The 13,015-nt window shown below is 35.4% G+C and overlaps 1 protein-coding gene across 1 annotated transcript; it reads right to left on the minus strand.

The window, feature by feature from the left end:
• Positions 1-344: 344 nt before the first annotated feature.
• Positions 345-12,300, minus strand: LOC111087965 (the record flags this gene model as incomplete). Its single annotated transcript, XM_022396551.1, has 3 exons — positions 345-1,250; positions 1,963-2,058; positions 12,186-12,300. Coding segments are annotated over 3 exons (376 nt in total), but the record flags the coding sequence as incomplete, so codon positions are not given.
• Between the last annotated feature and the right edge of the window lie 715 nt (positions 12,301-13,015).

The following is a 13,015-nucleotide window of genomic DNA, read 5'->3' on the forward strand; positions in this document are numbered from 1 at the left end:
TGTATAGAAGTAATGCCTTTATACTCAATCCCACCACAATGCTTATCATACATCACTAGTCCAGCATATAGGAAACATCCAACCAAGAGTGATGTATAAAAGTAATGCTCTTACACTCCACCCCACTAATCCATCAGTCGGAAAGCATCCAACAAAACATGGTGTATAGAAGCTACACTCTTTCCAACCATAGAAATACCTTTTGATTCCATACTTCAAAGTGTATCAATAAAACAGTGTATGAAAACTTTATCTTTTAAACAGAGATAATCAGAATTATTTTTATACATATAAAATAATGAAAGAAAAATTCAAAAATATGTCAATCACAATTCAAGTTATTTTGAAAGATAAATTTTCCTAAAGAAAAACAATATTAACAGAAATATTTTTTGTTTTTTTGGATTCCCCATCAGTTCAAAGAAAATTACAACTCCTTGGGTAACCATAATATAAACTAAAATAATGAAATTGAAATGTAAGGAAATTAATACATCCTATTCTTTGACAAAATGTTTCCAACTCAAATTTCTGAAGTTGTATTTTGATTCTTCACAGGAAATAAAAACCTGAAAAACGTTTTAAGTTTTGTGATGTTTTAAGATACCACAGGCTCACATTCAATATCTATTATGTTATAATAAAATACCAATACTTTTCAGTTAATAGGACTTTTCTAACTTTATATCTTAGAGCTACATGTCATAGTTTCTTGTATACACAAACATCACATACTTTTCTGGTATTTACATATGTGACACACTGATTTATAGTTTCAACACACAAGTTGATAAGGCAGTAAAATTATACATCTTTCACATTATATTTGGAGAAGATAAAATAACCTCAATCCCTGGGAATAAAGAAACCCTTTCTCTTAGGGATTCACAACCTATATTGTTTTACATACATACTTCTGTTCTTCCAAATGCAATTATCTTAATAATACCTACAAACTGAATTCCAAACTCCTACATCTAGAAGACAATAAAATAAAATTCTGGGCCAGCTTAATCATTAATCAACTTGTTAATCCAAAATCTTCATTTCTTGAAATCAAACCATTGATGAATAGGGGCAAAACGTCAACTAATGTGGAGACTAGTGCTTAGTGACTTCAAACTAACAATCCTGCGACGTGGATAAAGCTGAAACCAGCTCAGAAATCTCCTCTGACATATGGCTAGAAGAGTTACCATAACAACCATTGCCAGCATCATGAAGCAGAGAAGAAGTGATGGTCCATCTGTCTATAAGTAAACACATTTTAAATTTTATCATTATATTTTCCACATAACTTCTTATAAAATTCACAAATTGTATACAAATAGCTAAGAAAATTAAGAACACTTTAGTGGTGTATAGCACGTGTAGAACTGATCACAAATGCTTAAAATTCAAAAAGATTAAAAAATCACTCTCATCTAGCCCCAAAGTTGTAATTAACTTTTATTAATTATCTTTCTTTGTAGAAGACTAAATAGATTTTTATCTATAGTCAGTTTGTAATAGGGTAACATTAAAATTAGGAAAGAATTTATAGGTTAAAAAAATAACTAGTTGAGAAAAAATAATTCATATCTTAGCTTTTCCATGTAGTAAGTCTGTATTAAGCTAGGCAATAAGAAAAATAATCAACCTCAGTGCTTAAAATAGACTTAAGTTGTTCCAGTATCATGCTAGGCAATAAGAAAAACAAACCTCAATGATTAAAACAACCTTCATTTGTCCCATTATTAGGCCAAGCAATAAGAAAAATAACACATCCTCAGGTTAACACAAAAACCAATTGTTTCAGTATCAGGCTAGACAATAAGAAAAATAACCAACTCCAATAGTTAAAACAAACTTCAACTGTTCTAATATCAGACTAGGCATAACAAAAACTGCCAACCCCAATGTATAAAACAAACTTCAGTTGTTCCTGTGTTACGCTAGGCAATAAGAAATAAAAAAACAAACCTCAATGCTTAAAACAGACTTCAGTTGTTCATCTTTCCATTGTATTAAATTAACAAACAAGTTTTCATAAATTGGATGAACAGCCTTCATGTTTCTCTGTAAAAAAAATGAAATAAAATCACAACCTAATATTTTTTTCCAGAATTTTAAAGATGAACAGCACAAACCTTGTAATAATATAGGCTTCTTTTACACAGAAACAGATGAAAATGCTTTTCTTGGATATCCTGTACCCTTTCTGTTATATCTGAAAATAACTGCTACTGTATATTTACTTATACACTTCATCAACTAGAAAACATTTCCCAAGAGTAAGCAGATATGTAAAAACATCTTTATTTTCAATTAACTAGTAATATTTTTCAACATTTTGGGGTGAACTAGCATTTTAACGTTTGCTAGGATAATATCTTATTTTCAGATATTTTACATCAAATATATATTAAAAATCCTCACATATAAATATATTTTTATACATTCATTTCTTATTTGAAAAAAATATATTAATCTTAATATATTAACACCTATATTAATGTTAATATATGAATACAGGATTTCTAAAAATAGAAACAAGGTTTGTCTTTCCACTTGAAATTCCTTGTTATGCAGAAAAACAAAACAACTTACATTCACATGTTAAGATTAATATTGATGGTTTAAGTAAGATTCACATATTTTTGTACTAAATACATAAAAATAACTACTTATATGTTAATATGTTTTAAAATTCCAAGTGAGGTCAAGCTTCTTTCCAATTAGCATCAGTATTGTTTTTTTACAAGAAATTCCAATTGTTTCTGCTCTACTGAATGTTAGGAACTTTCTTTTCAACGATGAAACAAGTCTTCACTAGACTATTATTTTATGTGGGCCTAAGACCAAAGATATTTTCTTTACCTGCTTTTGTGAAATGTCTTTAATTTCCTTCAATGAAGCACTATGTTGTTTATTTATGGTTTGAGGTTTTAAGTCATGAATTTCAGCAGTTTCAAAACTACTAATATTCTCAAGTTTTTCTTGTGATAAAGATGACTGAAAACATAACAAACTCCGACTGTTTCTTTACCAGAACAAGCACAATTAACATTTCATGTTGTCTTAAAAAAGCATAACCGAGATGTGAAATGACCATTATTTTCTCTAAGAGCTGAAGTTAACATTTTTATAAATTGAAAATATATTTCCAATAATACTTGCCTCCGCTGACACTTATAGCTACTGCTCGACCACCAAGGTTTCTTCTTTGCCCATCTAGGCGTTGGTCTGTTTTTGTCTTCCTTGCTCCAGTCTTTTTTACCCCACTCAATTGCCCTTGGTAATATTTGTCTCATGATACTCTCCACCTACATCATTGCACCATCTCTCCTGGTACTGTATACAAGTACCTCATTTACATAATTTTAGTACTTTTTCAAGACTGACACCATCCCAATCTCTAACACCAGCTCTAAGTGGGGAGGAAGGGCAGGAGAGTGTCAGAAGAGGTAAGTATTATTGGAAATACATTTTATGTTTAAGAAAATGTTAACTTTCAAAACATACTTACCTCCACTGACTCTTATAGCTAGAATCCCACACTGACAAGGTGGAGGGGCTGGTGAGGGCATTATCCATACAGAAAGCATCTGCATAGATCATGGGTGTATCAAGATAAGATTGATACCCGATTGGGGTAACCGCACTATATCCAGAACAGGTATGCTATTCACCCTGAACGTAGTTCCTGTGTCAACAGTGGAATTGTACGTGAGTGATCATTGCTATAAGCCAGTCCCAACCAGACAGCCAAGGTGAAATTAAGGGATCTTGGTCCCTATATCCCACATTGCTGGTTAAGGCAATACAGACTATTAATTGAATCCCAACCTGTAGCCATAGAGTGATGAGTTCCAAACCACCAGAATCATGACGAGAAAGTAAGCAACACCGAAATGGACAAACCTTCTCCTCCACCTGAAGAAGCCTGAAAGGTTGATGGGATTGTGTATGCCTTACTCAACCAAAGGAATAGAACTCATCTGGTCTGGAATTATGAACATTCATCCTCACTCCCCAACTGAGTAGGCAAGGAAAAATTCCACTTGCCCCCAGAATTACTGGGATGGCATGGAACAAATGTGCTCAACCAAGGACCCAGGATGGGACCACTCCACATTTTAGAATTATGAAGAGATAGTGGACCCCCTTCAATAAACAATGTACTGAGCCAATATTGGTCGAAAAGAAGGGCCATGCACACTTCAACTGGATAGCCAAGCATCAAACCTGAACCAGTATTATGAGTAAGTTCTTGCACTGGTTGATGCCACTCCTACCGACATCTGGAAAAAAACATCCAGGTTCCCAGGTAGGAGGGCCCCAAACTTTTCACACTTCCCCAAGAGTGTAGGAAAGTCACTCAAAAACTCTGTAGGAATAACCTCAGTCCATCACCCTAGTGACTGGAAACCAGGAGTGGTAAGGACTCCCTAGCTCCACTAGTAGAATCTGGGAGGTAATGTGCATTGGGGAGCACTGAGGAACAGTGCTCTAGAAACAGTGCAATAGGTGAATGAAGTTCCCTAAATTTTTAAAAGCAAACTGACCCCAATTTATACAACCCACTGATTGGCAGGATCCTCTTTAGCTTTACTCATGATAGTCCATGAGTGGCAATCCAGCATAGTATGGTAATACCACCTGGTGAGCTCCTAGATGGTTGTATGGAACACATTCTTTCTACAGAGTCAATTGCAACTGGTAGTAAATATAGTGAAATAATAGTTGCTAGAGCAGAATTGGATTGATTAAAACAAACCTGCCTGGGTAATACTCGCCACAGAGTGGGATCCAGTAAGAAAAAGAAGTAAGGGGCACTGGAAAGTAAAAGAGACAAGAGGAGTAAAAAAATACCCTTTCTTATAAACTAGTAGATGTGGTCAAAATGGCCACAGGGGGTAGGCAATAACCTTCAGAAGAAGAAACTACTGGATCCTGTAAATAATGTAAAAGAAAAGTATTGAGAGAAGTCCACATATCAGCCTGCACGATGTACTCCAGCAGGTAATTCAATTGGGCAGCTAAATACATAGAAATGTGATGAATCTGATGAGACATGACTCACAGAAGTTTACTCGCCTGTAAATATAGTCCAGAACAGGCAATATGGATCAATATGCGCACCCATAGCGTCAAGGTAGTCGGAGGTAAATGGCAGGAAACTGAAGGATCCCAATGAATAAACAGCTGATTTCTAGCATCTGAAAAGGAGTTAGTGGCAGCCACATAACACCTCAGAGCCCAGACGGGACACAACAAATGATTGAGATCCAAGCAGTCATAGAGGTGAGAAATAGCCGGCAAATTAACTGGTGCAAAAAATTTATTCCCTTCCCTGGTTGCCAGAGTCTTAGGAAGGAAGGACCTATCTAGACATAGCAGAACATAAGTACAGTGATAAAGAGTCCTGTGCACATGTAGTGCAAACAATTCAGACCTACGATGTCCACAGGCCATCAGTAACAAACAACACACCTTAAGAGAAAGGTGATACATAGTACATGAGGCTAAGGGCTCAAATGGATGTCGAGATAAAGCATGTAATACCACCTTAACATACCAGTTAGGTAATAGAAAAGGAGCTTTGGGACAAAGGATGTAAAATAATTTGAGAAGATCTGATGGCACTGGAGACTCAAGAATTTCTGATGTTTATAATACTGAAAAGTAGTCAATAAAGCTGCCTTATGTAAGGTGATAGTAGACAAAGCTAAATCTCTGTAAAAAAGACAGGTCAAAAAACGAGAAGTGGTTGACACATCTGTGTGAAGTGGGTTCAATTTCCTCATAAGACACCAATGGCAATAAGTGTGCCATTTCTGTTGATAAATGGCCATTGTGTGTCAACAAAGAGATTGAGACAAATACGAGACAACCTTAGAAGTTAAACTCCAATGTAGTGAGAAAGACTGCATAACTTCCATGCATGAAGTTTGAGCTTCAGAATGTCTGGGTGTAAAATATTGGATTGAGCTTGCCTCAAAAGAGATGGCCAAAGAGAAAGTGGCAGAGGTGGACACTTTTGATGATAATAAACAAGAGGAAACCATTATTGGGCTGGCCAATCCAGAGCTATCAAAAGCACTTGACAAGAATTGGATCAAACCATGGCCAGAATTCTGGGTAACAGATGAATTGGGAGGAAGGCATAAGAGGTGCAATCCCATCCAGTTCTGACTGAAAGTATCTATTGCGAAAGCTAAAGGATGAGGTACCAGAGACCAAAATGCCTGTAGTTGAGTGTTCCAATGAGTGGGAAATGCATCAAACATTGGAGTCCCGAACTGAAAGCATATCCACTAAAAAACCTCACAACATAGCATCCATTTGGTCGGGAGAATTCAGTTGGGCCGAGACAGATGATCCACTATTAAATTCATCACCCCTAGAACATGGCAAGCTAGGAGGCTGATATGATGGGAGTGAACCCAGTGGAGAATATCCCAAGTTCAAAAACAAAGCTCCCGAGAACGCATGCCCCTTGACAGGAAATGTAAAATACCACCATGGAATTCTTGGGATGGACCATGACGATTTTTCACTTCAATAGAGCTAGACTTTGAGCCATTGCCCGTTGGACACCAAGAAGTCTAAAATATTGATGTGGAAGGAAAATTTGTCATCCATTCATAGATCCTGGAATTCCTGACCATTGATATACACACCCCATCCCTGAAGTGATGCATCTGTGAAGAGATGAACCTCATGACGAGGGGGTGATATAAGAACATCTATTGTCGTGTTGTTCTGATCCAACCACCACTCGAGACTTAAGATATTACTCCTGAGTAAGGAGACTGGATGATCCATTGGTCATACAGCTACGACTGAAGGGATCACATGTGAGCTTGTCCCAAAGGAATAAGAGATTCAATGCCCATGTACCCAAAACAGAGAGTCATCCATGCAGTAGGAGAAGGAGATGTAATAGTTTGACTGCCTGTTCCATAGCATAGAGCCAGATGGGAGTTGGCTGGACCCAACTTAAATACATATTGAAAAAGACACTCAAATAGACAATATATTGATTCGGCAGGAGAATGGATTTTTCAGCTCTGATAATAAAGCCAGCCTTGGTGGCTTTTGAAAGGAGAATCTGGGTGTGCCATTCCGCCAACTGATGAGATGGAGCCAGAAATAGCCAATCGTCCACATAATCAAATCCCAGAAGAATGGGATTGACTCTCTCTACCGTTCACTTGACAAACAACTCTCTGATAGCCCTGGAAAGAAGATCCACCCTCCATGCATCTGTTGGGGTTGAAAATACCACAGATTGGAAGGATAATGGAGGTGGAGATGTGAACTGAATGACCAACCCGACACCAGAACCTGGATTAGCCATGGATCTGTGGTGAAGGCATTCCAGATGTCCAAAAAATGTTATAACTGTGCTTACACAGACCCCACTGGGATAGGGTAGTCACTGATGCTGTTGGCGACAGTCTGCCTGAGCTTAGGAGCCTTTAAGATAAGGACAGAATCTATTCCGAGTTCCAATAGATCAAGGAGCTGAAGTCGGGGTCGGGACATAGGATGTACAATCATGCCATGACTTCCAGCAGGAGCTAGAGAAAGTCGAGAAGAAAGTGACAACAAGGAAGAATGCAAATAGGCAACATCAATCTGTGATTCCAACACCAATGGAATGCCTACAAACATCAAGGGATGAAGAAAAGGAGCCTCACATAACTCACAGAGGAAAGCAGCAAGTACACGATCTCCCTCCAACAAAGCATCTCTACCCAATAAGTCCCAACAACATATAAGCCAAGCAAGTGCAGAAGTTGACAATCTTACCAAGGTAGAAGTCAGCAAAGGACCCAATTTATCATCAAATTGATGTGTGGAATGCTGAGAGGCTTCTGACAAAATTTGGAGGGAAGATAGATATCTCAGAACAGTAGTAAGGGTCAAAAGAATTCGAGAAAATTTTAATCTGTTCAAAGTGATTACAGGCTCCAGTCTGGAACCCCACATGTCCAAAAGAGGATCAAGTCTTTTGGAAGCTAAATATATATCCTCCTGGTGGTGGTAAGCCAAAGCATGCTGTTCTGACAAATGTGTGGGACAAGGCATAACTATCCCATCACATAACTGAGGGGTAAACCTCGCAGCATGAACAGCAATATCAGGTGAAACGGGAAAAACTAAATAGTTACTTTCAGACCTTTCCCCCACCAAGGAAGGAGTACACTCAGAGGCAACTGGGGAAAGCCTTAAAACCTTACAAACCCAACTGATTTACTGAAAAAAGGGAGCAGGAGGTGACTGACACAAATTGGCCTTCGTGAGAGGCCAACCTAGTAAACAAAGGTGCCAGAAAAGAGAGTAAAAATTCTCCCCATAATATCCCCAATCATCGACAAAAGCAGCCTCAGAACCCCCAGGAAAGAGACCCCCCAGAACAACTATATGTCTCCATCTCCCAATGAATCAAACAGGTGGAATAGGGGAGGTCTGATGAGCTTCCATGCTGGAAACAGTAGCCCAGGAAATCATGCCATTAAATGGCATGTCATATAAAGAAAAGGATTGTTTTCTACTTATAGAAATCCACTAGGCCAAATGAAATGGCAAACAAGGTAGTTAACTATTGCAGCACTTCTTTAGAGAAACCTGTGTCTATACACTTTGTCAAGAAAAAGAGTGATAAAATTATCTGAATGAGGTGCTTACATACAGTATCAGGATAGAGGTTGCATTGAAGTAGGTGGAGAGTATCACGAGACAAATATCACCAAGGGCAACTGAGTGGGGTATAAAAGACTGGAACAAGCGAGAAAAAATCAAACCAATACTTAGATGGGCACAAAAGAAACCCTGGAGGTCGAGCAATAGCTATAAGTGTCAGTGGAGGTATGTATGTTTTGGAATATTAATTGTCTATCAGGAGCTTTTGTCGTATCCATTTATATACACATTCTTAAGTAATCCATCTACTGTAACAAATATCTAAATATAAACTGTACATTTCTGCATAATCTGTATGTGTGCTGTTGTTTTCCTTGTGTACTCTCATAACATTTTTGATATAATAAGTTTTTCTTTATTATAGATGACCTCAAAGTTTCAGGGCAACTCGATGTTTTCTTACAGATATTTTTAAGTGTAATGAACAGGTTTATGTACAATAAGTAGCAAATTCGTGTTTTATTATAGTAATAGTAGTTTTTGTGTAAACAGAATTATGGGGGTCATGTGAATAGTGGTGGCAATCTTAAAAACAGATAGTATTGGAAATAATTATGGAACTGGTGAGGAAAAAAGAAAAAGAGTATAAAAGGCAGAAATAACAGGAATGATGTCCATTTATCAATAAAATGAACTATACTACAGTTCATGTGTTGATAGCTTACAATGTCACTAGTTGTTATCCAAGCAATCAGAAAGTGGTACACAAGTATCAAGCTTATAAAAGTACTGGCAGTCATACTATGCCCAGCAGTAGTAGTTTTTCCAGTCATGGCTCCCAGGACTGTAAAACGACATAAAAATTGTGTAGAAATCAGTTTCAACAGGTTAAGATATTCTATGGAAACAACTGAAGGCAAAAAGCCAAAACTCTCCAAAAGTGATGTTAATTATCTCAGTCGACAAACTTATAAATATAACTGAGAATGTTACCCCAAAACAATAAGATACACACATTAGAATAAAGTTAACTCAATGGATGTTTAGATACTTAAAAACAGATTCTGAGAAAAGGTAACAAAACATTAAAGTTGAAATGTTGAAATGGATATGAAACCACCAAAAATGAAATGAGAAAAACTGAAGACATGTGCTCTTTACAAATGAATCTAAATTTGAATCTTGTGACTACAATCAACAACAGTGATAAGGTAAACAGTATCTGACTATGTACAACACCTAAATTAAAGCAGGGATGGGTGCAGTAGAACTACTGAGGTTGCATCTCAGTTAATGGTAATGATGAAATAAACAAACCTGATGGCATCCTCACTGCTAACAGGTACAGGCAGATTTTGATCCATCATGCCAATCCTTTAGGAACACAACTCATTGGATGGTGACCAATCTTCAGCAACACAATGATCACAAACACACATGTTAAGTATGATATCTTGATAACAAAGAAACCAACAGAAAACTCATAACCATGGTTTTGTCTGTCTCAAGTCCTGATGTGAACATTCTTGAAGCACTATGGGCTTATGAATACCCAGAAAGTCAAAAGGCAACCAAACAACTTGGCATGAATTGTGGGGAGTAATAAAGGACATTTCAAACAATTCCACAATCTTACATTGATAAACTATATAACAGTATAAAAACAAGGTTTAACACTCTGTGTAGAACAATGGTTCACATACAAAATACTGTTGCACTGCACAGCTTACTTTCTTATTTTTTTGTTGATAACCGTTTGTGTAATTAATAAAGACTCCATCTCATAACCATTACTTGTTGTTTTTGACTCATGTATAGGTAATTAATAAAGTCTCCATCTCATAACCATTACTTGTTGTTTTTGACTCATGTATAGGTAATTAATAAAGTCTCCATCTCATAACCATTACTTGTTGTTTGTGACTCCTGTATAGGTATTGCTTGTGTATTTTCATTATTATTTTCTTTTCCCTGAACCTTATTTATTCATTCATACAGCATATATAGTCTCGGACAAGAGTTACTGACGAATAATAGCATGTAATTGCTACTGAGCTTCAATAATTACTCTGATACATATTAAAAATACATTGTACATTATTAGTTATAACTAATGGAAAAATAACAACAGTAATACACAGAAGTATTATAATAACTTGTTATTTGAAAAAAATGAACAAAACTTCTTACAATCTGTGGCAAAAAAAATTTCCTAAATACTGATACAAATACAAGAAAATTCCTAAAAAAATATGGGGGAAAAATTTCTAAACACCATGACACAAAATATACTTTCTGAATAATGAAGGAAATAAAATAAATAAAATATTATGGGTAAATTAAAAATATTCCTAAACAGTTTGGCAAATAAAAACGTTTCCTAAACATTATAGCAAATAAAACTTCAAATAGACTGTAGCAAATAAAAGAAAACTTTCTCAATACTGTGGCAAATAAATTAAACTTTGTAACTGCAATGCCAAATCAAAAAACTTTCTAAATATCGTGCCCTATAAAAATTACATAAACATGATGGCAAATAATTCCCTAAATACTGGTAAAAATAAAAAGAACTTCCTGAATACTGAAGCAAATAAAAAACTTCCTAAACAAGGTGTCAAATAAAAAACTTCACTATTACTAAGATAACACTCCCTACATGCTTTGGAAAGTAATAATTTCCTAATGTTGTAGGAAGTAAGAAAATGCTGTGACAAGTAAAAGAAACTTCTTATTAATGTAGCAAAGACAAAACTTTGCAAACACCATGCAAAATAAAAACTTTCTAAGTGATTTGAAAAATAAAAAAAACTTCCTAAAATTGTGGCAAACATAAACTTCATAAACTCTAAGTTACAAATAATTATTTTAAGGCTTGATGTAATTCTTAAAAAATTTGAAATAAGTATTTCTTAGTAGCTTGTATAAGTTACAGTTTCTTCCATCATCTTTAAAAACTTAAAAACATGTTTTATCAGCCAGTATGGCACTACTGACTTCTAAAGTTATAAATATTTTGTACTTTACTGATGATCATTTTAATTTCTTACTTTTCAACTACCCTAATGAAGATTTTTAGATTATTCTGAGTTCTCATTCAAGTTTGTTACTTTACAACTAGCCTAGGAAAGTTTTATCCTGGATTTTAATTTAAATTTGTTTCTTTACAAGTAGCATACTGAAAGCTTATAAACTGAATTCTCAATTGACTTTGTTACTTTTTAATTAGCTTACTGAAGGTTTTTCATTTTTTTCTGAAATTTCATTCAACTTTGTTACTTTTCAAGTAGCATATTCAAGGTTTTAATTTCATTATAATTTCTCATCCAAGTTTGTTACTTTTCAACTACTGAAGGTTTTAATTTATTCTTAATTCTCATTCAAGTTTCTTTCCTTTCAACTAGTGTACAGAAGGTTTATAAATTATTGTCAATTCCCATTCAAACCTTTTTTCATTAGTAACATAAAGATTGTTTTAAATGTGTTCTCAATCATTCAAGTTTACTGCTTTTCAACAAACATTCTTAAGGTTTTCCATTTAGTTCACTTACCAGAAGTTCTTTATTGGGAGGATTAAATAAATCAAAACATTGTTTTCCTTGAATATCTCCATCACCCCACAACTCCACAGCAAAGGAAAATGGAATCTGAGAAACAAAATGTTGACTTCAGAACAAAAGGGAGTATGGTAGGGAAGGAAATTTTCATTACCCAATAAAAAAAAAAAAATGAGCTTGCAGAACACATTTTTTTCTGATTAACTTATTCCCAAAGTTTTTGACTCTTTCCAAATTAGAACAGTTCCCCTAGTAAGGTAAGCAATGCAAAGCATGCCTTCTTTGTATAGGAATTGTAGCACCGTCTTCTTGCTTCTTGGTATAATAAATGCAGTGAGACACTATGTTTTATTCGTACAGTGAATGTAATGCAGTACTAATTCTGCTTGGTATAGAATGTGTGGCACCATGACTTCTTGGTGTAGTGAATGTAATCTAATACGATGTCTTCTTGATACAATCAACGTAGTGAGGCAACATTTCTTTTTAGTATAGGAAGTGTAGAGCTATGTCTTCTTGGTATAGTGAGTGTAGTATGGCACCATATATATGACTTCCTGGTAAGAGAGAGAGTAGTACAAGTACAATTAGTATTGAATTGCATGCTGTCTTGGTATAATTAATGTAATTACTGCAGCCCTGCACACAGTCTTGGTATAGTCAATATAATTAGTGTAGAACTGCATGCTACATTGGTAAAGTAAATGTAATTACTCTAGTACTGACTACTGTCTTGGTATAGTTAATAAAATTATTGTAGAACAACATGCTGTCTTGGTATAGTTAATAAAATTATTGTAGAACAACATGCTGTCTTGATACAG

This window comes from Limulus polyphemus, unplaced genomic scaffold (assembly GCF_000517525.1).
Source record: "Limulus polyphemus unplaced genomic scaffold, Limulus_polyphemus-2.1.2 Scaffold2918, whole genome shotgun sequence".
NCBI classification, from domain to species: Eukaryota; Metazoa; Arthropoda; class Merostomata; order Xiphosura; family Limulidae; genus Limulus; species Limulus polyphemus.